Genomic DNA, 25,675 nt, shown 5'->3' with positions numbered 1-25,675 from the left:
AATGTGCCCCTTTGGTTTCTGATAGCACATGGGTTGACAAGTCTAAAAAGCCCAGGACACATATTTTCACGTTCCTCTAGACTAGAGGCTAATGGTGGCTCATTTACCAGAAGTAATGTATTCAGCACTTACTCTGGAAGTGTATACTTGATTCTGACCAAACTAAGCCTTCTGGTGTCTATTATATGCAACTACATCCACAGGGATGGGCCTTACAAAAAAAGGCTTTGCCTACCCTTGCACTACTGCTGCCCCCACCTCAAAAAAATCCAGGAAGCCTGATTTACACTCTCAGAACTAAGCAAATTGAATATATTTGATGTAACAATAAGTTGGGGCTTCAGAGAATGTAGGCCTTTAGTAATGATGGAAGAGTAAGAGGGAAGGGCAAACACTGTTCTACACATGAGGGCTAGAAACCCGAGACTCTCAGGATTGCCGCCTCCTCTCTGAAACTACACTGGCGTTCAGAATATAAACAGCCCGATGTTGCATATTCTCAAGAGAACCAAATGTCAGCAGCTCTCTTAAGTGCTAACCCCCCCCCCCAAAAAGGGCCGACCCTGCAAGCAACTGGGACAGGCACGCAGTCAGAAGTTGAGGCCCATTGCTTTGGGGGTGGCCATGGCAGAGGCCCGGCTACTCAATGGCAGAGGGGAGCGAAGACAACATTGCCACGTCCCTCTAATGAGATTAGGAGACTCCTGGCGGGGAAGGAGAAAGGCCTTTCTTCCAGGCTACCAGAGGCACAAAGGGCCTCGTGTTAATGAGCCAGAGGGAAGGGATTTGCTGCTGGGGACTGAGCACATAGCACAGCGCCTGCCCGCTCAGGCTGATCTCTGCCAGTCCTACAGGGTCACACTGCCAAGCCCGGTGCAAGTGAGGGCATGTGTGTGTGTGTGCACAGGTAGAGCAACTGGAGCTCATCCTCTTAGCAGAAAGACAGAGGAATAAACAGGAATTTTGAAAAAGAAGAGTGAACACAACTCTTGTGAATACACTAAAACATACACGCCAGCTATCCTCATCTTTCAAGAAGAACCAGAACTATCGATGATTAGGGTCCTTTTTCCAGGACATGTCCTCTTTTTCATGGGTTTGTAAACTGAAAGTCATCCTAGGATTCCATCGTTAAAAGTAGAAGTCGACAAGTGTGTCCTCTATTTTTATTTTTATTTTTTGCTCTTCAAAATATGGCAACCCTACAGGCACAACGACGGAATTATCTATTTGCCGGGGGGGTTGGACTATATAATAATAATAATAATAATAATAATAATAATAATAATTTATTATTTATACCCCGCCCATCTGGCTGGGCCTCCCCAGCCACTCTGGGCGGCTTCCATAGAAACCAAAAATACAATAAAATATCACACGTTAAAAACTTCCCTGAACAGGGCTGCCTTAAGATGTCTTCTGAATGTCAGGTAGTTGTTTATCGCTTTGACATCTGCTGGAAGGGCGTTCCACAGGGCGGGCGCCACTACCGAGAAGGCCCTCTGCCTGGTTCCCTGTAGCTTTGCTTCTCGCAGTGAGGGAACCGCCAGAAGGCCCTCGGCGCTGGACCTCAGCGTCCGGGCAGAACGATGGGGGTGGAGACGCTCCTTCAGGTATACTGGACCAAGGCCGTTTAGGGCTTTAAAGGTCAGCACCAACACTTTGAATTGTGCTCGGAAACGTACTGGGAGCCAATGTAGGTCTTTCAAGACCGGTGTTATATGGTCTCGGCGGCCGCCCCCAGTCACCAGTCTAGCTACCGCATTCTGGATTAGTTGTAGTTTCCGAGTCACCTTCAAAGGTAGCCCCACGTAGAGCGCATTGCAGTAGTCCAAGCGGGAGATAACCAGAGCATACACCACTCTGGCGAGACAGTCCGCAGGCAGATAGGGTCTCAGCCTACGTACCAGATGGAGCTGGTAAACAGCTGCCCTGGACACAGATTTTACCTGTGCCTCCATGGACAGCTGTGAGTGCAAAATGACTCCCAGGCTGCGCACCTGGTCCTTCAGGGGCACAGTTACCCCATTCAGGACCAGGGAATCCTCCACACCTGCCCGCCTCCTGTCCCCCAAAAACAGTACTTCTGTCTTGTCAGGATTCAACCTCAATCTGTTAGCCGCCATCCATCCTCCAACCGCCTCCAGACACTCACACAGGACCTTCACTGCCTTCACTGGTTCTGATTTAAAAGAGAGGTAGAGCTGGGTATCATCCGCATACTGATGAACGCCCAGCCCAAACCTCCTGATGATCTCTCCCAGCGGCTGCATGTAAATGTTGAAAAGCATGGGGGAGAGGACAGAACCCTGAGGCACCCCACCAGTGAGAGCCCAGGGGTCTGAACACTCATCCCCCCCCCCACCACTTTCTGAACACGGCCCAAGAGGAAGGAGCGGAACCACTGTATGACAGTGCCCCCAGCTCCCAGCCCCTCAAGACGGTCCAGAAGGATGTTATGGTTGATGGTATCAAACGCCGCTGAGAGATCCAGCAGAACTAGGAAACAGCTCTCACCTTTGTCCCTAGCCCCCCGGAGATCATCAACCAGTGCGACCAAGGCAGTTTCAGTCCCATGATGAGGCCTGAATCCCGACTAGATGACCCTGGGGATCCCTTCCAACACTACAATCCTATAACCTCAACTACATTGCTGGACTGTTGGTCTTACAACAATTTGCTTGTCTCAGTCTGCAAGAAGGAAAAACGCACACAGTGGAAATGGCCTTAGCTATGGAATAAGGCAGAGGTTTTTAAACTGTGGTTGTCAACCTGGTGCCCAGAAATCTCCACTGCTGAAGACATGCCTCTTGATACTTCTGTATTATTTTCAGGACTCAGCTTGTTGTTTTTTGTAATTTTAAGTTGTCTTGCACTATTTGTAATATTGTGCTTTAATATCAATGAGGCTTTTAAAATTGTAAGCCACCCTGGGACCTTAGGTTGAGGAGCGGGTAATAAATTCTAACAATAATAATATTAGCAATGACAACGATAGTGATAATAATACCTCCTAGCATGGAAGAGTTGAGAGATTGGCTTCTAAGCTCTGCGTGAACACTGCTCTGTCCCCCTATACCCATGGGATAGGGGCAAAATCAAAACTTAGTGGCCTCAGATTATTTTGGGACATGGCATCGCAGTACCGGCCCTAATAGCTGGGGAGCAGGTGGTAGCAACAGGGAAACAGGGTGTTTGTGTGACTTTCAATGGGGCCTAGCAACAAGGCCTGTGTGCGGGGGAAAACATGCCAGCCAGAAGGAGTGAAGGCGTGGTGTGCTTCACTTTTTATCGTCCCCACTACATTGCAGTACCTCTCTCAAGAGTTCCATGTTCATGGCTCCTCTTTTGTAATTGCCTGTGGTCTGTCTCGGCAGCTAAAAAAATGTACTGCAACTCGCACACCCAACCAATTGGCATCCCACCCCCCCATGTCTTTCCCCTGCAGAGTAGGTCTCCTCCTTTCCCAGCTGCCCTTTCCGTTCTCACCTTGCATCCTTCACAGGCGCTGACCCCATAGTGATAGCCAGAAGACTTATCCTGGCACACAAAGCAGGGCTTGTAGATTCGGGGCAGTGGGGGCGGTGAAGGGGGGCTGGGCACAATCTCTTCCGAGCTGGTACTCTGCGTTTCAATGGCTGCAAAAAAAAAGAGAAAGAGAAATCAGGTGAGCTTCTCAGGGCCTAAATATGCAAACAGAAGAGGCTGCATTTGGGGTGAGGGGTGGGGAGTCTGCCTGAAACCTACATGATGAAATCACCCGACCAATTCACTTTCATAATGCCACTTATGGGCCTTGTGTTCATACATCACTTCTCTTCCCTATGTTTGAGGACTGAATGCTTGGCTGGAGCTGAATGTGTGAACCGTTTCAACAGAAAAAACATTGCATGTAAGGTGATGTGAGGAGAAATGAAAACTGTAACCATGGTGTTTGATCTGTGACATGGTCCATTCACACATTTGATCCGTGATGGGAAATAGACGCAAGACAAGGAAGGAGCATGGGCATGTGCTCTTGAGACATTTGCGCACAAAAATACCTTACTTGGTTCTGCCTACTATTAACTGCCCTAAAGAAAAAGGGGGAAAAAAACCTTCCAAATTCTCTGCAGGGATACTAATGCAGGATGTGAAGAAGATTACATTCTAAAACAATTGCTGTTTGGTCATCAATTCGTATCCTTTGCACTGAATTTGGGGTTTTGTCTTGACTGAACTTAGAAATCTGGGGTGGAGTGGGCCCCCCGCAGATCATGCAATGGCTGCTAATCAGAGGCAAATCCCAGTACAGTGGTGCCTCGGGTTACATACGCTTCAGGTTACAGACGCTTCAGGTTACAGACTTCGCTAACCCAGAAATAGTACCTCAGGTTAAGAACTTCGCTTCAGGATGAGAACAGAAATCGTGCTGTGGCGGCACGGTGGCAGTGGGAGGCCCCATTAGCTAAAGTGATGCTTCAGGTTAAGAACAGTTTCAGGTTAAGAACAGACCTCCGGAATGAATAAAGTTCTTAACCTGAGGTACCACTGTACAAATGTCAGCTGGCCTCCTGGGAAAACCATTCTGTGGTTTCAACAGCAGGATTGGAGCCTGAGCTGCCCCAGCGCTCTGTCCTGGAGGGATGCTGCTCAGCTGCTCATATTTTAGCAGGCAGATTCTGAAACCGCAAAGCCTTTACGTAAGATACCCTCCCAGAGAAACACTGAGAAGTGGGAACAGGACAGCCCAGTAGGGAAGAGTAACCCCAAACAGGGATGCCCGAAGGCCTGGAAGCTTCGGAAGCCGCCTCCAGCAAGCTCTCTGCAAGGGTGGGATGGCACCGCAGCGATATGCGATTTGACATTTTCAGGCCAGAGAAATAAGATGTGGGATTGAGCCAGACACAGCCAATCCCAGGAGCTTTACATGCTTGGCACAGCAGCTCAACAGAACAGGGCGGGGTGGTGGGGAGGGGGAAAGGGAGGCAGCGCAGTAGTGACTTGACGCTGCTGGATTCCTGGATCCGGAAGGGAAGGGGTTTGCTTTCGGGAAGGACGATAAAACAATCTGGACACTTGTCTTAAAAACAACAACAACAAAGCCTGCAATTTAATGCCAGAAACACACACACACACACACACACACACACACACACACACACACACACAGTGTTACTGTACAGACCAAAGTGGCTCTGTGCTTTCACAGAGTGCATATCTGCTTATCAACGGAGTTTAGCAAAATAACCGGGGTTCTTCTAGGGCAAAAGGGGTGTGAATAGTTGTTGCGTGGTTGCTCCAAGTTAATTAACACTGACTACAAGAGTGCAATCTTGTGTCTGTGATATGAGGCAGGGAATCCCCTATAAAGTATGTCACATTTCTCTGTGGGTGGGGAGAGATAACGCAGTTGCGACAAACAAGACCTTCGGTGCTGGTTAGAAATGGTGCAGAAGTGTGACGGAAGGTAGAAAAGGGTTTTTAGAAGACATTTAAAATGCAATATATCCTACGGATGATCCCTAGAGGAAGAAAAGCCTGGGAATCTGGACTTCTAGCCACCGATGCAGAAGGAAGCAGGTCTAGGCTGGTTGTAACAGGATGCAGCTAAAAGCCTGGATATTATTCCCATCTGAGAGAAGGAAGCAGGGGTCTGAGATGGGTTACAGCAAATGGGATGGGAAGCCAAGATTCTGAGGGGCCAACTTGCAGGATTAGTTAAGGAGGGAGCTCCCTCCTGCCAAAAAACAGCAGAACAAGGTGAGCTTAATTTCACTGAATCAAAAATCTGTTGGCATAAAAAGCACGCAAGCTCTGGAGTTACACAGATCCTTCAGCAGGCAAAATGAAAAAGGTGCCTAAAGGAAGCTGGGGACAGGAGGTGGCGAGACAGAGGTGCTGCTGGCCAGCAGGGAAGCTGATCTAAGGATGGGTATTTATCCTGTTCCGGATGGGATGATCCTCCTTCTCAAGAGTCTGGCACATGGTTTTGGGATTATCCTGTGCTACTGGATGCTCAAGTGGTGGCTGTAGCCGGAAGTACTTTTGCACAGCTCGGGCAGGTGGGCCAGGCTGGTGTAGTGCATGGGTAGGCAAACTAAGGCCTGGGGGCCGGATCCAGCCCAATTGCCTTCTAATCCGGCCCACGGACGGTCCGGGAATCAGTGTGTTTTTACATGAGTAGAATGTGTCTTTTTATTTAAAATGCATCTCTGGGTTATTTGTGGAGCACAGGAATTTGTTCATTTTTTTTTTCCAAATTATAGTCCGGCCCCCCACAAGGTCTGAGGGACAGTGGACCGGCCCCCTGCTGAAAAAGTTTGCTGACCCCTGGTAGTAGTTAGAGCACTGGACCCGGGACTCAAACCTTACTTAGTCATGAAGCTTCCTGAGTGACAGGACAGTCAGATTCTCTCTCTCTCCCACCCCCCGCCCTGCCTTCTCTCCCAGTCTAATGTAAACATGCCCTAAGTTTATGGGAGTGAAGGTGGGATAAAAATGCCTCAATTAAAAAAACAACCCCAAAACAAACCAACATCACAGCCCTTCCTGAAAAAGACAGCCACTATCACTCATGCTTTGGTCACATCTAAGGTTAGACTAGTAAGCTCTACATGGAAGTATGTCTGGAAACTACAACTGGTGCCGAGTGCTTTTTCCTGGGGTCCACCACGTGGAAGCCATTGCTTTTCTATTTTTTGAACTACTCTGGCTCCAGTTTGTTTTAAATTCCAAAGCAACTTGCATCTATGGTATCAGAAGGACTTCTTGTTTCCAAAGGAGGTTGCTAGACCATTGAGATATTTGCAGGGTTTTTTGCTCCATGTCCTGCCATTGTACAAAGGACGATGAGCCTTCTCCATGGTGGCTCCTAGGCTGTGGAACCTCCTTCCCTTGGAAGGTCTGTTTACAGACTCTTCCCTCCACTCCTCCCAATGGATGTTGAAGGCCATCTTACCATCTGGAGTTTTACGAGGACAACTTGTGTTCATTGCGCGAGGCCCCTGATTTCATCCTGCTTCTGTTTCTCTAAGATGCTATCAGGACTTACTATTGTTTTCCCCCCCTCTCTCGATAAGTCTTGTTTGTTAATTGGTGTTTTATTGTTTTATTTTGCGCTTTTAACTTGCATGTGCAGCCTTGGGGCTGTCCTGGCTGGAAAGCAGCATAAAAACTAACTGTAATCCAGTGTAACATGACGGCAGGCCCCGAGATGCACCCCCATCCGATCTGTTCAACTTGTGTGCCACAAAATGGAGCCACATGGAATCTTTTAAGGAAACTCTGACCTAGCAGAGAGGTGGATTCAAGAGGGAAACCTCCCTCCAAGCTTCTAGGCTCCAGTCCCATGAAATGCTCTCTGTTTGTGTGTGTGTGTGTGTGTGTGTGTGTGTGTGTGTGTGTGTGCACACACACACACACACACACACACACGTTTACTGATCTCACCTCCACCCTGGCACAAACTTGTTCAAATGTTTTGGTTCCCACGACTCCTGGATTCAAGACAGCTCACCAGAGGGGGTGTGGTGGCATGTGCAAGACATGGGGTCAAGACCAGCCGTCCTTCTCCAGAGGGGAGAAGGGGCTATGATCTAGAGAAGAGTAGAGTGGAGGGAAGACTGGGAACCAAATGCTGGGTTTTTTTCTTTTCTTTTTTTTTTGCCACAGTTGTCAAAAGAGAAGATGGGTCTGAGCAGCCTGTCAATAAAAACAGACGAGAAGCTGTGCCGTGCAAATGTGCGGACCTGCATGGGCACAGTCGCAAAACAAGGGTAGCAATGAAAAGAAACACAGCCTGCACATGTGCGATGCGTTTTCCGCTCCCCCAGGCATGAAAAGGTTAAGGCGCTTGGCTGCACACCCACAGCCCCTTTCCTGTAGGATGTCTGCCGATGTTTTTCTTCAAGCCGGAGTCCGGAGTAAACCAGTCAGACAGGATATTAAAAGGCCTGGCCCTGCGCAGGGTGAGCAGGCCTTCAGATGGGAAAGGCCTCCAGGCCAGTCCCCCAAGGATGGGTTTGATTAGCTCCCCCCTTCTTAACCACTTTTTTAAAAAAATAAAAAGCCACACACACACACACACACACACACACACACAAACCTTGCATGGAATAGAGCCAGGATGTGGCCTGCCAAACAAAAGGGCTGGCGCATGCCAGGAGATTAGACATGAAAGGGGTTTCGTTTGAGTGGGGCCTCTGCGCAGGAAGAGGCTCACAGCTGGGGAATGCACCCTGAGGACTTTGCACCAACTCACGGCTCATGACGTCCTCACCCTGATGGCCCCAAATGCAAGGTCTCACAAGGCCAATTCCCCCTCCCATCCCTACCCCAACATGCGCGTGCGCACACACACACACACCCTGGTGTGGCCCAAAGCCAACCACAGGGGAGACACAGAGGCACATGGCTATCTGAGCAACTAATATGCTGGATTCTATTCCTAATTCTGAGAAAGGCTGAGAGCCCAGCAGGTTGGAGCCAGTGCTGAATTGCAAAAGGGAGAGACTGTCTCTCCTGGAAGCCCTTTACAGTGGACGCTCAGGTTGCGAACGTGATCTGTGCAGGAAGCACGTTTGCAACCCGCAGCGATGCGTCTGCGCAAATGTGGGTCGCAATTCGGCGCTTCTGCGCATGCGCAAAGCACGGTTTAACACTTCTGCGCATGTGCCGAAACCCAAAAGTAACCCGTTCCGGTACTTCCGGGTTCGGCGCGGTGTGCCACCTGAAATTGCGCAACCCGAAGCGTCTGTAACCTGAGGTAAGACTGTATTCATAATCCCAGATACATAGGGGACTGGTTGTGTTTAAGCCAGTGATGAGAGAGGGGCACTCTTCTCTACAGATGCTCAGAAACACCCTTTGTTATTTCATTTGTTCCACTGCTGAACAGAAAACAGGTCTGAGACGAAGCCCTGACTCAAAATTGCTCATTTATCACAATTGTCATTATAGCTAGTGTAACCTGGACTCCTGGGTTGTTTCCTCAAATCTGCAAAGAGTCTGTTGGGTTGGGCTCACGAGTAAAACAAGGAACCAGGCAGGAAGCCAAGACGGGATTCTAACGAGGGCCAAGTAATACATTTAGCAGAATCAAATCATCAAGCTTTTCCTGGACTGTACAACTTCAGGTGGAAGTGTGAGAGTGTGTGGGGTATATTAGAATGCTCACTACCTGCACAAAGAAAGGCAGCGCATCAGGGAGCAGGGCAAGCTGAAACATACTTACTTCCCCTTTCATGCTTATTTTGTACATGTAAGGTTTCTAGTTTTGTTTGTTTTCTTTAGGATGCAATTACCTCATCTTCAGTCTGAAGTGGTACAGTCCAGGAAAAGATATTTACCACATGAATATGCCTGAAGATATAAATTAGCATTCAGTTGGAAGCAGGGGTTTGGGGCCTGCTTCTGACATTGGGAAAGGGAGCTGGTTTGTTGCGAGGAGAGGGAGGGCTCTTTTCGGAGGGCAATGGAGTCTTAAGAAGAAGGGAAAAGCAGAACATTTTGGAGCATGGCTATGCCACGTTTCTGGCTATGGAAAAATATAGTTGAGTCTAGGAAGATACAGTGGAAGGGGAACATTTAAGCTCCGAGAGTCCTATTAATTTTTTCTCTCTCACACACACACACAAAATTCCAGCTACCCAGCTTTCTTAAACCTGGAGAACAAACCAGGAAACCTGAAGGAAACACACAGTGACTGCATTCAGAGGTATTCACTGTCAGGACTTAAGATAGCTCAGTGTGGTGCTGATAATGCCAAGGTTGCAGGTTCGATCCCCCGTAAGGCACCTTCCTGCATTGCAGGGGGTTGGACTAGATGACCCAACTCTTATGATTCAAGGATGGCAACGGTTCAGATTTATTCCGTATAGCCCTATTCAGACATCAACCATTTCCGACCTTTAGCATTATTAGACCTCTTTGTTCTGCTTAGAAAAGTCAGTGGTGGCGCCCTGCTTGCCTCCAATTTCCTGTTCGGCCATGACACCTACTGATGTCTCCCAGCGCACAACGCTTCTACATTTAAACAAGTTTAAGCACGGCCTGCCCTCGGTGGTCTCTTATGCAGCCAATATGGACTCCAACTCCCAGGATGGCCAATGATGGTGGTGGGGTTGATAGGAGTTGGAGTCCCAACGACATTTAGAGGTCCCCGTGCTGCTTTTTGCATCCTAAACCACTGGCCCTCAACTGGTGGGTTAAGACCCACAACTGGGCCTGGCCGCAACAGCAACACCACCACCAGCACACACTATGACAAATTAAGAAGTGGGCTCCCAGATGCACACATGGGGTTAAAAGGTGCATCCAGGGTCTGGAAGGCTACTATCTGAAATCGCCAGGAATGTCCCCTACTTGAACATATATATATACATGTAATTTTAAAAGCTTTTGTTGTTGTTTAGTCGTCTTAGTCGTGTTCGACTCTCCGTGACCCCATGAACCAGAACGAACGAATTTTATTATTTTGGTCACAGACCAGTTCCAGCCCACATACAATATCAAGGAAGTCATAAAACACGTTAGGGATACATTTGAATTTGCTATTAGGTATAACAGGGACAATACAGATATAGCAACAGTTTAAAAATATATAAATTAAAACTTAGTCACTAACATATAACCTAAAATTTTCATTTAAAACCTTAATCATTATGGTAGCACAGCTTGTTCCCTAAGTTTTATGGCAATCGCACAGAATTTGGCTACCCTTAATGTGATCTCAGGATCCTTGTCCTCTACCAGGGATTTTAGACATTGCCTTGGAAACAAGCTACACTTCTTCAAAGCAGGGGTCTGAAAGAGGCCCTCTTTGCCTCTCCATTCCGTCCTTGGGAGTCTCCCCAGGCCACCCCCTTTACTGTGCTGAAACATCTCCTTGACCTGTGATAATACATTGCCTGACAGGAATGTAGCCTCCTGTACAAAGATAGAGGAGTCACATCTGTTGCCTTGAATAAGCTTCCCCACCCTTGCTTTACAACATCTGCAGTTCTGCCACACATCCTGCGCCGGTGCTACTAAGATAGTCGTGAAACACTTTTAAACACTGCCAAGTTTTGTTTTTTCCTGCAGCTTTTTTTAAAAAAATGGGATAATATATATTTATTCAAAACAATAAAAAAAACCCTGCAAGCTGTCATGTCCCTTCTACAGGAATGCATGATTATTCGCCTCTGTATAAAAGACAGTGTGGTATAGTGGTTAGTGTGTTGGACCAGAGCCTGGGAGAGTGGGGTTCACATCCCCACTCAGCCATGAGTGACAGTCAGTGACCTTGGCCCAGTCACTGCCTGTCAGCCTAACCTACCTCACAGGGTGGTTGTGGGGATTAAATGAGGAACGACAACGACCCATGTAAGCCACCTTGGAGGAAAAGGTGGGAAATAAATGCAAATAAATAATATGCTTTTACCTCAGCACTCTCCTGTTCTACAGAATGGTCCCAAGTCCCGCAAGAGTTTCATGGAAGAGACACTCTCATTCCTAGCAACTCCCTTTTGCTATGCAAGCTGACCATCATCTCACGGCCTACTATAAACTTTCAGTTCATTTCAGGCTTTCGTAGAAAGTTTTGACGTCCTTCACTGTCAAGATATTTTGCCCCCAGTCACCCGGCTTGTCCTAAATCCCTTATTCGTCAAAATGGGGCAGTTGCCATAAGGGTTTGTGAGGGGGGTGGGACACCTCCTGCAAAGCAGGCCGAGACACCAGAACAGGGAATGTACAGTTCACAATGGATTGTTCCCAGCCCCCCATCGCCTGGGGCAAAGACAAAAGGGAAAGCCAGTAGCTAGAACAACGAGATGACTGTTCCCCTTGCCAACAGGACGGCTGTCGGGTCACCCAATTATGCCCACGGAGGCGCAAATTAACTGCTCTCCGACATGCCCTTGCTGGGCCAGAGCCAAGGGTGCCCACCTCCCACCCAAAGGCAGCAAACAGAGGTCGTATTCTTTGGTGAAAACTGCAGGTGCGGAGGGGAGGTCAGGGCTTCTGGAATCTCTCTCAAAAGACGGGGAGCACTGCTGCCCCCCTTCCCCTGTCACAGCCCCCAGCAACCCCTCCCAATTTAGCCAGCAGAATATTTTCTTTTTGCAGGGGGGAAATGTTTGCAAGAAAACCTGTCACAATTCCCCAGGCCACACTGCAAAAAAAGAGAGAGCTGTTACCATGTGTGCAGAGCCACTATTTTAGGGTCAGAAAGGTTCCCCCCATCTTTTCCAGCATACTGCAGTGGGCGGGGGCCGTGGGGCAAGTGGAAGCAATTTCTTGCAGGCCCTATTTATCTTGAACCCGCACAGCCCCACCCCTCTTCGTTCAGCCATATTTATTTAGCAGTACCTGCTCCCATCCTAGTCCCTGGCCCCCTTTTTTTAGGTACGAGCTAATAAAAGACTGCTTCTGTGCATGTATGAAATGCCCTCTCCTCACCTCTGAAGTCTGATCCCATTTCCTTAAAGAGTTAAGGGCCAGGACTTCCTTTTAGAGCAGCTCTGCTCTAAATTAAGCAATGCCCACAACTCCCTTGGGAGAACACGGTCCAAAATGGCTTTTGAATTTTTTAAAAGCTTAGATATTCCGCACCACTGTAAAAACTTAGGCTGGGCTTCCAGAATGTCCCAACAGATAGAGACAATGCTCTCCCCACCCACCCCTCACAAAATAAACGTGCCTTAGATGTGACTTTGGGGGCAGGACAATGGGCTGACACAACCGCAAAAGGTGCAGGACTCCTACTCCATTTTCACCTGGCCACCCTCCATTGGAAGCGTAAAAAGATCAGCTCCCCATCAGCTGTGGTTTCAAAAATCCAGCTGAACCAGCATTCAAATGAGACAACACACAGCTTCCTGGATCCGTCCTGACTATATTATAGGTCTTCCGGGAAACAAAGAACTGCAGTTTAGCTGCAGCTGCTTTTCCCATTTCCTCAATGCAGAGTTTGTATTTGTAAGCCAGGCCAAGACACAAAACGTAGGGAAGGAGAAGCTGGGGCAGATGAAGAACAGTTAACTCAGAAAGTTTCTCCCGGAGCAGAACCCTGACTGCAGCAGCCCGTGATAGATCTGTACCCTCCATGAATGTCTCTCGCTCTCTAATCCTCTCGGAAAAAGCCACTTCAAGCCAGTGGACACCACATCATTCTGCCAGTTAATTATGCACTGTGTAAAGGAGGACAACTCTGGAACGTAATGGAGGGACATTCCTCCCTCTCCCCAGACGGACGGACGGTGGGGACGTGATCTCCCCTGAAACAGCCGGGACTAGACTGTGATGAGGGAGGTGGAGGTAATCAGCAGAGCTGCCTGGAGGCCAAGAGGAGGGGAAGCGAGGCATTAAAAAGGGCACTTGACAAAAGAGGCAAGCTACCAGCCGCACAAAGGCAGCCATTGTGGGGCCAGAGAGGGCCATGGCACTCGACAATGGACACGCCAGAGGAGGGGGGTGGGTCATGGCAGAGGAGTCAAGGGGAGTGCGGGGGGGGTGCGGATCTGGCAGGACCTATTATCTCCCTGGGCCAGAAAGGCCCGATAATGCAGGAACGACTAGTCTCACCCATACTCTGGTACAGATCTGAACCACATACGCATATGGCTTTGTAGCACACACCTCACAGAAAAAGAGAACAAACACACACCCCAATCTGCTCCAGCATATACATACACACGCAAAATAATATTACAACGCACTTTCACTACAGAAATATCCAGTACAGTGGACACTCGGGTTGAGAACGTGATCCGTGCGGGATGCATGTTCGCAACCCGCGGCGGTGCGTCTGCACACTCGCAGGTTGCAATTCGGTGCATCTGTGCATGTGCAAAGCGCGATTTAGTGCTTCTGCGCATGCGTGACCGCCGAAACCCAGAAATAACCGGTTCCGGTACTTCTGGGTTTTGGCGGTCCGCAACCCGAAAAAACGCAACCTGAAGCGTCTGTAACCCGAGGTATGACTGTACAATTCTTTTTGAAGAAAAGTTGCATTTGGTTTCATGTGCAATAGGAGAGTGGTAGGATTCTGCAAGATTTTTAACAGAATGAATCTGATGCAGTAATATTAATGATGATGATAATTTTATTATTGATATGCTACCCCATCTGAGTGGGATGCCCCAGCCACTCTGGGCGGCTCCCAACAAAATACAGGCAACCAGGCAGAGGGCCTTTTTGGTAGTGGCACCCACTCTGTGGAACGCCCTCCCATCAGATGTCAAGTAGATGAGTAACTATATAACCTTTACAAGGTATCTAGAGGCAGCCCTGTATAGGGAAGCTTTTGAAGGTTTAATGCAGGCACCCCCAAACTCTGCCCTCCAGCTGTTTTGGGACTGCAACTCCCATCATCCCTAGCTTACAGGACCAGTGGTCAGGGATGATGGGAGTTGTAGTCCCAAAACAGCTGGAGGGCCGAGTTTGGGGATGCCTGGTTTAATGTTTTATTACATTTTTATATATGTTGGAAGCCGCCTAGAGTGGCTGAGGCAACCCAGTAAGATGGGTGGGCTACAAACAAACATAATAATATCCAATAAAACGTCAGCCATTAAAAACTTCCCTGTACAGGGCTGCCTTCTAAAGGTCATATAGTTATTTACCAGTTTGACATCTGATATGAGGGTGTTCCACAGGGCGGGTACCACTACTGAGAAGGCCCTCTACCTGGTTCAGTGATTTAGTCCACCAGGAGCACAGTACTTGAACATGGAAGAATCCACAAAGAGCATACCAGAGCTCTGTTTCGCTCTTCCACCCACTGTGCAAACAAAGATTGCGTGGGAATGAGAGGCTTGGGCACACCTCCCATGTCGGAGCTCATGTTTCTTGATGGAGCAGAAAGTGCCCCCTTTCCAGAATTGACCTGGCATGCTGACTGCCCACATGCAGATACCAAGGAGGGAAAAATTAGGCTCTGCTGTGGCCACCTCTGATCCATCCCTTCCTTGCACTGGGAAGGTGCCTGTGATGGACGGAGTGCAGCCCAGCGTTTTTACTTATGTCACATTCCAGCAAAACCTTCTCTAATGCATCCCTTGTTAAATTTCAACAGGACTCCCACATGATAATTTCACAGTGGTTGTACTCTTAAATATTTTAATTCCCCACCTTTTTAGACCAAGCTCAAGACAGTTTATCACAAGAATGTACTAAGATATCTCCATTAAAACACCCCTCAGAAAATCTAACACCTGTGTGCTTTGTTCCAGGTCAGACTAGTTGTCTCTCTAACCCAGCACTGTCTCTTTCCTCCTTCCTGATTCTTTCAGGGAGATGCCAGGGAATAAACCCGACACCTTCCATTTGCGAGGCATGGGTTTTGCCAATGGTGTTCAAAAGCCTGTTAATGTTCCCAAAATGCTCTATTGGTTTGTTTGGTAATACTAGTTTTTTATCTGCTTTCAGAAAAAAACATAATGTATCACGTTTGAGACTTAATTTTCTCTTCCACTCTCTAAATCCCCAATTACAAAATATTGGAAAAACAGTAAAATACTTCATTAGAATAGGGGCTGGTGAAACACTGGTCATTGTCAGATTATCCAATATAAGTAAATATCTAAAACAGTTGTTTAAGGGGAATTGGTCAGAACTGGAGCATGTTTTGAATTTCAGGTTTTTCATGGTTCTTGGCTTAAATGGCGGTTTGTTTGTAATCTCACATGAAGACTAGAAGCAAGTGTATATAGTTGGACAAAAACAAAGGCAGATGACTCCTCTATCGCATGTGCACACTACAAATGTATCCAACATTCAGGATCATGCGCCTTATTGACACACACCTGCCTATTTCATATACACAGTGTGGACATGATATAATCTGTCTCATGGTACAGTATGCCATATCCTAACCCAATTTATATTTACAGCCTAATCCTGAGCATGATTTGGGGAAGGGCCGTAACCAGCACTGTTGAGTGTAATTCTTTGAATGCAGAAGGTGCCTGGTTCAATCCCCAGCATAGGACTAGGAAAAATTCCCTGCCGAGCCTCTGGCATGGATCAGTGGTCTGATTCAGTACAGCCATACCTCATGTTACGTTTGCTTCACGTTACCTTTTTTCAGGTTGCGTCCCGCGGCGACCTGGAAGTACCGGAAAGGGTTACTTCTGGGTTTCGCTGCTTGTGCATGCCCAGTAGCTTCGCGCATGCGCACAAGTGCCAAATTGCACCACGCACCTGTGCAGATACGGCGCTTCAGCTTTTCACGTTGCGAACGGGCCTCTGGAACAGATCCCGTTTGCAACCAGAGGTACCACTGTATAAGGCAGCTTCCTATGTTCTTCTGAGTATTTGGGAGTCGGCACTCCAGAGCTCATGGTACCTGATTTCCTACCATCTGTGCTTAGGACTGCAGCCTTAGCCCCACCAGACAGGTAAGCATGTCACAGAAAAACACATATTCCACAAAAACATTAACAAAATAACATGCCTACTCTGTTACCAGCACTGTGGAATGTAATTCTTCGATAACTGTAGGTTCGCTTGCATATAAAGTTTGTTTTATGGTGTGTTTCTCTGATCCATCTGCTGATACATTTGGGGGAAACTGACTTGGAACGATGCTCGACCATCCAATACATATGTGCACACGCACATGCACACTCCACAAATCTACGACCTGATGCCCTTTTAAAATGTAGTGTGGAAAGGTTATTGGGCTGTCTTTGTTTTTATTTTTTGAATGTATTCTGTGTTTTATGTTGTGAACTGCCCCAACATCGCTGGGCATAGGGTGGTATACAAATTTAATAAAGAATAATGCCCACATGGATAAATAAAAATACAGAACATAAAAAAAATCCCTCTCTCCAGCTTGATACCCACAGACTAACACACACACACATACACAGCTGACTCAAGCTGGCACAATCAAGGAAATTCCTACACAAGGCTGCCCCCCCCAAGCAAATCCACAAAGCGCATCTTCTTTTACACACCCCAAATCTGGACAAAGCGTTCCAGAGGGGTAGTGGTACAACTAGCTTGTTGTAACAAAAATGGTGGCACCTTAAAAGACTGACACATGTTTACGGAAGCCAGATATTTAAGTAGGGGAGCAATGGATGTCAGGTGGGATCAATGGAGACTCAACCATCCCCTTTCCTCTAAGCAAATACGAACCATGAGCGCAAGCGGCATGTCCCTTTCCTTCTCAACCTCCAATACTCGCTCCCCCAACCAAAACGCAGCCTGTGCATCTCGATATTTACCTGCATGCCTTGCTATAACAGACTGAGCAAAGTGTCAACTGCGTAGATAGAAAACACAAATGCCTACACACTTGCCAGTCAAGTCCCTCTCTTTTAAGGCAAAATCCTTCACACACAATGGGCTTGCGCACACTCCCTCTTCTCCCAGCTTTAGCGCTCAATTGGAGCAAACAGCAATTCGGGTTTTTCCCCTGGATTGGCGTTGGTTCCGATCTGTTGCTAAAGAGTGGGTCCTCCCTCGGAAAGCAGTGGGGGCGAGGGGAAAACTGCATGGATCCATGCTTAGAAAGTGTGGATCAAGCAGAAAACTACTCAGACACATACTTTCTCGGCCACGGCACAAGCAGAAGTGTGGAGGAACCCTAAATTCGGGGGACTCACAGGAAGAAACTGGCTGGTTCAGACAGATGCTGGTGGTGTAATGGTGATCATGCCTCTTCCGAGGCATATGATGTAGGCAGGACCTGAAGTGTCTTCTTCTGAGTCAGAAACTGCTGTTCACGTTATTTTTGCTATGGAAAAATCCTTGGTGTTTGCTGATGTTCACAAACATTTAAATTATATTCCTCTAATGTGGGGGCAAACAACTAAAGTTAATCTTGAGAGCCCTTATGTGTGCAGAAAGACTTGTATTGCAAGGCTGGAAGGATAAGCAAACCCCCATCCATTACTGCCCTTTCTACAAATATATTGTAATCAATCTTGTTTGGATATCCATTTGGACATACCGACTGCCTATATTAATATACATCTTCAAATTAGGATTGATGGGTTTTTCTTTACTGTTTATGTGAGCTGACGTTGCTTCTTTCTTTTTTCCTTCTGTTATACTTGCAATAAAGTTTTGGGGTTGTTGTTTTTTAAAGTCACATCACAACAGCCCTCCAAGATTAAAACCAGCTCACCTGGATTCCTCCTTGTGCAATAAACAGAAGTGAACAAGAAAATGAGCCGAGTTCTATGCAAGCTTCAACTTCGATGGTGGCACGTTGAAGAGAAGTCAAGGCAATAATATGACAGCATTTCCTAACTCAATATGTGCCTCTCAGATCTGCTGAGAACATCCTCTGAATTAATACATTTTCACAGCATATTCGGACAAAAAGGGCATACGGAAAGAGATCCTCAATCGCCCCCACCTCTGCCCTACAACTCTGTAACCTGGTCACCCTATGGAGAAACACTGACTCCCAAACCCCTTTTAAGAACAATCATAGTCTTGTGGCACCTTAAAGACCACCATTTGTATAATGTCATGGATTCAGGCACACCTCATATGATGAAAGCTTATGCCATTATACGTTTTGCAGCCCCCTGAAGCTCTTGGTTTGCTTTTGCTGCAAGATAAAATTGCAGTTGCCCCTCTGGAAACCTTTAAAATCTTTCCCTGCTTGAATCAGCTTTCGTTGGCCACGGGTAAACCTATGCGGCTGATTATTACTTTTTTAACAGCTTCGTTTTCAATGTGCTTTTATATGGGGTGTGGGGACACTAAAAAGCCTGACGAATAAAAGATGTCATAGATCCTTGTTGTCATGAAGCAAAATCCACCGGCTGAGAAAGAGCAATAATGCGATGAAGGGGAGACTTTAAGGGCACCTGCCCCAGGTACAATCTAGGCAGGGCTGCAAAACATGTAATATACCGAGAGCATTCTGTAATTGCCAAGAGTGTCGGACTAGGACTGGGGAGACCTGGGCTCATATGCCCACTTATCCATGAAGCTCATTGGGGAGAATTATGCATGGCACTTTTAAGCTCCTTGAAGGAATCACAGAATTGCAGAGTTGGAAGGGACCATGAGGGTCATCTAGTCCAACCCCTTGCAATGCAGGAATCTTTTTGCCTGATGTGGGGCTCAAACCCACGCCCCTGAGATTAAGGATCTACCAACTGAGAAATAGAATAAATAAAACGTATGAGTAAACTAGTGAACTGTATAATCCTTTCTTTTTCACCATGGGAATAAGCATGTGTTCTAGGTGGTAGACGAAAACTATGGCTTAACATCAAGCTGTTGGGAAAGGTTTGCACGTAACTATGGCTTGCTTGCTGTCGACAAACCACAGTATGAAGCCATGGTTTGCTGTTGGTTTATGAACCTCGGCTTATGAACCTATGGCTTGGCGTTACTTATGAACCCAGCACCCTTCCTTAGTTACGGTTTGTTTGGCCACCCCACCCCAGACGCTCATCAAACTGCAAAGGAAGGAGGCAAGAGAAGATGGAAAACAAATTAAACTTTGGGGAAACAAGCCACCATTTGTTTGCACGTCCAGGTTCACCTGCGATTTGTTAAACAAACCAAGACTTAAGTGTTATTGGCAAACCAGACCAGAGTGGCCCTGTCATATAGCTCCTTACTGGCCCTAGGTCAGCAGCCTTACCTAGTTCATTGCATTCCACCACTGAATAACTCTGGTATGGGGAAAGAAATTACACTAACACTGGACAGCAAGGGCTGGCAAGTTTTTGTTCCTGCTCAAGAGCACTGGGCAAATCTATTCTTAACTAGTCCAGGTGCCACGACATGCAATGCACCTTTAAAGCACATGACTTCTCCCAAAGAATCCTGGGAACTATAATTTGTTCAGGTTACTGTGAATTGTAGCTCTGTTAGGAGGAAACTTGAGCTCCCAGATTTCGGGGCTGGGGCGGAGAGAGAGAAGGGAAGTCAAGGTGTGTTTGATGTGCTTTAAAGTTGTGATGTGGACCTGCCCTAGAAACGATTAGTTACAGCACTGGTACCAAGCATCCCCAGGTGAAAATGTTAGCTTAGAAGAAGTGTTTTAACCCAGACGTACAGAACATGCTTTCCTTGCAAAAGACAGGGCTGGAAAAGTTGCCTGCCTGAAATCACCTGACTCGGTAGGTTCCTAAGTTTCTAAAGGCATTTGTTCTTCCAGGAGCTTAAATGAGAAATGCTGTATGTTAGGGAATAACAGAAATAGAGTTTCCCAGCTCTGCCTTTTGTTTTCTTGCATACCTGCTCTGAAGTCAGATGTCCACCCCTTGCTCCCAAGTCTCTACTTCCCTTGATTTCGGGAGGGCAAAGCTCAGGCCGAAACCAGGGAGGAGGTGACTCTCCCCCCCGCCCCCCTCCGCCTCTCACACTCTCTCCACAAAGGATCCTGGGAGGCCTCAAATAGGGCATTTTACCTTTGTGTTTATAGAGCACACCTTTGTTTGACAAAGTGAGCCAACAGGGATTCTTCCCCATGGTTGTTTGGCCACCACCTCACACTGAGGAATGAAATATAAAAATTGGTGGGACATGGGAGGAGCTTTTTTTAAAAGAAAAAGTCAAGGCAACTAAGTGTTTTTACAGGGCAAAGCTCTCGCTCGTAGACTTAGCATATACTTGTTGGTTTTTAGGACTGTTTTCCCAAGGCGTTCAATAGGGTCGCGACGCTTTCTTTCCTCAAAGGCCCGAGGCCTCTGCTCTGCCAGTGCTCCTCAAGTGTTGTATTTGCACACACTTCAACGTTTGGCAGAGGAAAATAGGAGCTCACGATACAATTGCGGTTGGGAGAAACAAATCTGCTTCTCCAAGGGCGTGCCGAAAGTTTTCTGAAATATCAGAGAAGAGGCTGTCAACCGATGACAAGGAATTACTTTAGCTGATTAATAATGTGCCACTTTATAAATGAATCGATTAGATCCATTAATTAAGTGCAGTTGCATAGGACCAAAAAAAAGCATCAATGGAGGTTCCTTTGTAAGATACTGGAGGGAGTGTGGGAGAGCTTGCGATTCAACAGAAGTGGCCACCCACTGTTACACAAGGGAGAGCTGCCTTTAATATTTCTCCGTTCCCTATTACAGGCACACAGCAGACCCAAAACAGCATCTAAAGGGTGCCCTTTATTCACAGCCCCATTAAAATTTGCTTTCATAGATCAAAACTGGCCCCCTACCAATCAATCAACAGAAGCTTTTGTGGATTAATCTTTCAATTAGAGCCCTACTACAAGACACACATTCCCCTAATACCCAGGATTCTCTTTCACACGTGTGAGGCGACAGGTTTTCCTATGACTGCTGGCCATTCAGCCACTGATTCCTTTTTAACATAAGGGATACTGTGAAAAGTTATGGGAGGTGGCTGCGGTTATTCAATAAAGATCTCTTCCTCTTCTCCTCTTAGTCATTGCTTCACATGGTCCAAGGCTCAGATACGCCTCTCCTTAGCAACTGTTGGGTGGTAACCTGATATTCTTAATGTTAACATGTAAAAATGATCCCCAAAGATAAACGCAAACTACCCCAAAGATTCAAAATACTAGGGAGAAATAGGCATGTGAAGAGGAAAGATCTCTCCAAAGGGCAGGATATGAACCACATAAAACCAAGGGAAAAAATAATCCTCTCCTTGTCTGCTTGCTCTTCCCTGCAAATGTACCCCACATGCCAGAAGTAGCTCTGAAATTAAGCAGTTAAGTAATGAATATCTTGGGGGGGGGGCATGTGCAAAGGATGATTGATAAGACACAGGAAAAATAAAGCACCTTCCCTTCCCACCCATAGATTCTCCCCTGCAAATGTTACCAAAGCAAATACAATGGTATCTCGGGTTACAGACGCTTCAGGTTACAGACTCCGCTAACCCATAAATAGTACCTCGGGTTAAGAACTTTGCTTCAGGATGAGAACAGAAATCGCACGGCGGCAGCGGGAGGCCCCATTAGCTAAAGTGGTACCTCAGGTTAAGAACAGTTTCAGGTTAAGAACAGACCTCCAGAATGAATTAAGTTCTTAACCTGAGGTACCACTGTACAAGCATGCGAACACACCTGCAGAGAAATAGAAAAGGAGCACAAGGCACCCTCTGAACAACCAAGGTTGCCATTTCAACACAACACACCTCCAGCTACCTCTCCTGTCTGTCAGGTAAGGGGGCTGGGAAAGATCCTTCCTGAAACCCTTAGGAGTCAACTCCAAAACTCGCAGGCCTTTGGGGTTGAAAATATCGGTTTGCATCCTCACATCCCAAAACGGCAGTTTTCCAGCTGTGTCCCAGAGAACACCGGGGTTCTTCATTTGGAAACTTCATTAGGGGGTTCTCCAAGGAGAAAACTGGACAAGAGAGAGTTTCACCCACCCCCTCCTGAATGCTATAACCTGCCCATAGCACAGCCATCTGGCCAAATTACCAGGGGGAGGCCTCCACTGTCTATCAGGTACACAAACCATTTGGATGGGAGCTGTGCTCCCTGGATGGGGGTTGGGATGAGCCATTTTCAATGCTCAGCAAAGCTGGGCATGTAGTAGAGGCTCGCTTTGAACACCCTCCCCCTCCTCCAGCCCTGTACACTGAATAAATCACAGCTCCCATTTGAGGAAGCGGATCCATTAAAGTGACGGAGAGAGAGGTGTCAATAATTTATCGCCTCTTTTATATAATTTAAGAACTTCCTTGGCAGAGAGCAAGCACCGGCAAAGTATGGATTTGACAAGATTCTGATGCGCAGTGGCATGTCGCTGGAGGTGGGGTGAGGAGGAGGAAGGACCTTCTTTCCCTCCTTTCCCCAACACACACACATTTCAAAAAATAAAAAAATGGAACGAGCATTTTGGTTGTATACTTAAGTGTGGCTGCTGGCAGGTAGGAGAGGGGTGCTGGGACAGCCTCTCCTGCCAAACAGAGCAAAACAAAGAGGTTTTGCGAAACGCCACTCATTTGCAGGCCAAGTATGGTGCGCTGCGGAATGTGGACAAGAGCTGCTTCCAGACGGGTGGCTCCTGGCGCTAATCAATCATTGCTCTCCCACCGCAAGCAAAACTGCAATCGACTTCCCACACTATAGGGGATATGGCACTTTTCCTAGATGTTCATCCTGCTATGTTCCATCTACAGTTGTGCACGTGACATAGCTGCTGGTTCCAATTCAGCTGAGCACCCATTTGGGGGGGGGGGGAGGGAAGAATACATCCGAGCGAACCTTAAAAATAACAACAGTAATAATAAACATCAAGTATTCATTTAGCACCAACCACTTATCCATTTTACCATGATGGCTCATGATTGCCCCCAAAGTTCCGTGCAGGTGTTTGCCTGAAAAATGCAAGGGTTTCAGGGCCTACAGATGTCCAATTTTCATTTGTGATTATTTGTGCTCATGATGGTATCAGGGTAGTTATATGCAATCCTGCTTTCAGTATCGTTTGTGCCTGCTAAAAGTTTGGGGGAAGTCATACTGCTTTGTTTCCAATCAGTACATGTCCCATACCTTTCTATCAAAGGTATTTTTCATACCATAAATGTTCTTGAGGGCAGGGTCTCACTTTTGTTGACTGTAGCATTAAGGGTGCCCCCTCCAGATGGCAATTGTGCAGTAACAAAATGCAGAACAACCAATAAAGTGGAAAGGTTGTGGACAGTCCTGTATAAATCCACCAGTAATGAATCATTATTGTGTAGCAGGAACCCCCACCAATCTGGAGGGGCCATCAAAATTTGGGTGGGGGACACTGACATCAGTGGGAATTCAGATTTGCACATGTTTACAATGAAGAGCTGAAGGGGGGTTCGAAGCAGAGTCCATTGATAACAGAGTATTGGCCATAATAACTTAATATGTCTATTTCAACCTCATGTTGGCCACACTGTTTTGTTTCTTCTATAAGCAAGTTTAACGCATTTTTGTACATCGCCTTAAGATGTTTACAGGAAGGGCTGTAGAGAAATAGTTTTGCTAAAGAAACCAACCAACCAGCAAAACAAACGCACTTGGGAAGCTTCCTGTGGTCAGGAACCCTGAGACGAAAAGGGTTCCCAATCCAAAGCACTTGGGAAAAGGGCAGTCTATAAATGCAACAAGTTAAGTAAAATTGTGCATTATGTAGAAATCATTTGTCTTGGAGGATTCTCCACATTCTCTGCTTCAACCCACTGGACCTCCGCTCTTTCCTCCCAACAAATAATAAGCTCAGCTGCAAATCTGTTTCTGGTGCAGCTTCTAAGGGAACCTTCCCTTCCTTCTTCCAAGGGGAATGGCCACCTCACTCAGCAGCCTGGAATCCACATGGCTTTGCTTTCCTTGAGCCCTTTGCACAGGAAACCCGGTCAGACACACCCCAGACATCCCCACTGGAAGGGGGGGGGGCTCCTGCTGACCGGCACACACTCTCTCTCTCTCTCTCTCTCTCTCTCTCTCACACACACACACACACACACACACACACAACCCCACCTCTGAGCCAGCAGGATGCCACTGAATAAATAGGAACCTTGTCCCTGCCGGAACTCCGCATCTCCCAGCTGGGTCAACAGATGCCTCTCTCGGCACAGCAGTCCCTGCACAGCCCGTCTCAACTTGCCGTCCCCGCACTTAATCCATAACCCAGTGGCAGGCTTGGAGCTGAGCCAGAGAGAAAGCAAAACTGGCTTGCTTAGACCCGGTGCTTTACTTTAAATGATAGTCATTATTAATTAAGCACCTATAAATTAAGTGCTGTACTGAACAAGAAAGTCCTGCCCACAGGCTTATGATCTCAAAGAACAACCCCCACCACAACCCCCCAAAAAGATAAAGAACAAATAGCAGGATACAGAAAGGAAGGGGGACAAGAAAGCGACCCACATTTTTAAAGGGGGGGGGAGAGAAGAGAAATATCTCCAAGATATAGAAGGTCTTGGGGCTGGAACTGAGACTAGTAAATGCTTCATTGGATTTTGACTGCGATAGAGCTGACTGTGTAAGCACTCTGGCTATGCTCTATGGCACCAACTTCTTTACTGTTACTCTTTTTAATATTTACCTATTTAGAAGTATTTATCGGCCACTTTTCAGGGCAGATTATATTAAGAGTTTTGTCCTTTTGCCTCCCCCCCCCCAAATAAAATGTGATGAGCATTGCCATTCAAATAATTGTCTTGTGATCAATTATGCGGGGCAGGGCTTACCTGGGGCCCCCAGTATTTTGTTCAAGTCGGCACCCCTGCCATGAACCTCTGCTAATCATAGATTGATAAACACTTTCAGTTTCCAAAAGGAATCAAGGTATCTCCATCCCCCCCCCCACATTTCCTCTCCCAACAATTCTGTAAGACAGGGCCCTGTTTACAGTGGCACCTTGGGTTACAGACGCTTCAGGTTACAGACTCTACTAACCCAGAAATAGTACCTCGGGTTAAGAACTTTGCTTCAGGATGAGAACAGAAATCGTGCGGTGCCAGCGGGAGGCCCCATTAGCTAAAGTGGCACCTCAGGTTAAGAGGACCTCCAGAACGAATTAAGTTCTTAACCTGAGGTACCACTGTACATGCTTACGAGGAGAATTTGTATCTTGCTATTCAACGGAAGTCCTCGCAATAGTTCGTAAAACCAAGAAACAACAAGAAGCGATGGATATATTAAAAGCCATCCAATTAAAAACAGAACACTGTGACTTCCATTCTGTGTTTAAAGAGCTGTGACTGAAACACAGCAGCAAAAGGTGGGACTTGGAAGACAGCTCTGTGTGTCCCATTC

The 25,675-nt window shown here is 47.0% G+C and overlaps 1 protein-coding gene across 4 annotated transcripts in view; it reads right to left on the bottom strand.

The window, feature by feature from the left end:
- RARA (retinoic acid receptor alpha) overlaps positions 1 to 25,675 on the bottom strand; it is a 188,310-nt gene that overhangs the window by 13,728 nt on the left and 148,907 nt on the right. For all 4 annotated transcript variants that reach the window (XM_083583147.1, XM_083583146.1, XM_083583145.1 and 1 more), the window contains one exon: positions 3,490 to 3,638. In XM_083583147.1, coding sequence (XP_083439273.1) covers positions 3,490 to 3,638 — 149 coding nt within the window. The remainder of the gene's footprint in view (positions 1 to 3,489; positions 3,639 to 25,675) is intronic.

Source organism: Podarcis filfolensis, assembly GCF_964270895.1.
Source record: "Podarcis filfolensis genome assembly, chromosome: 13".
Lineage (NCBI taxonomy): Eukaryota > Metazoa > Chordata > Lepidosauria > Squamata > Lacertidae > Podarcis > Podarcis filfolensis.
This window is presented reverse-complemented; position numbering and strand designations above follow the sequence as displayed.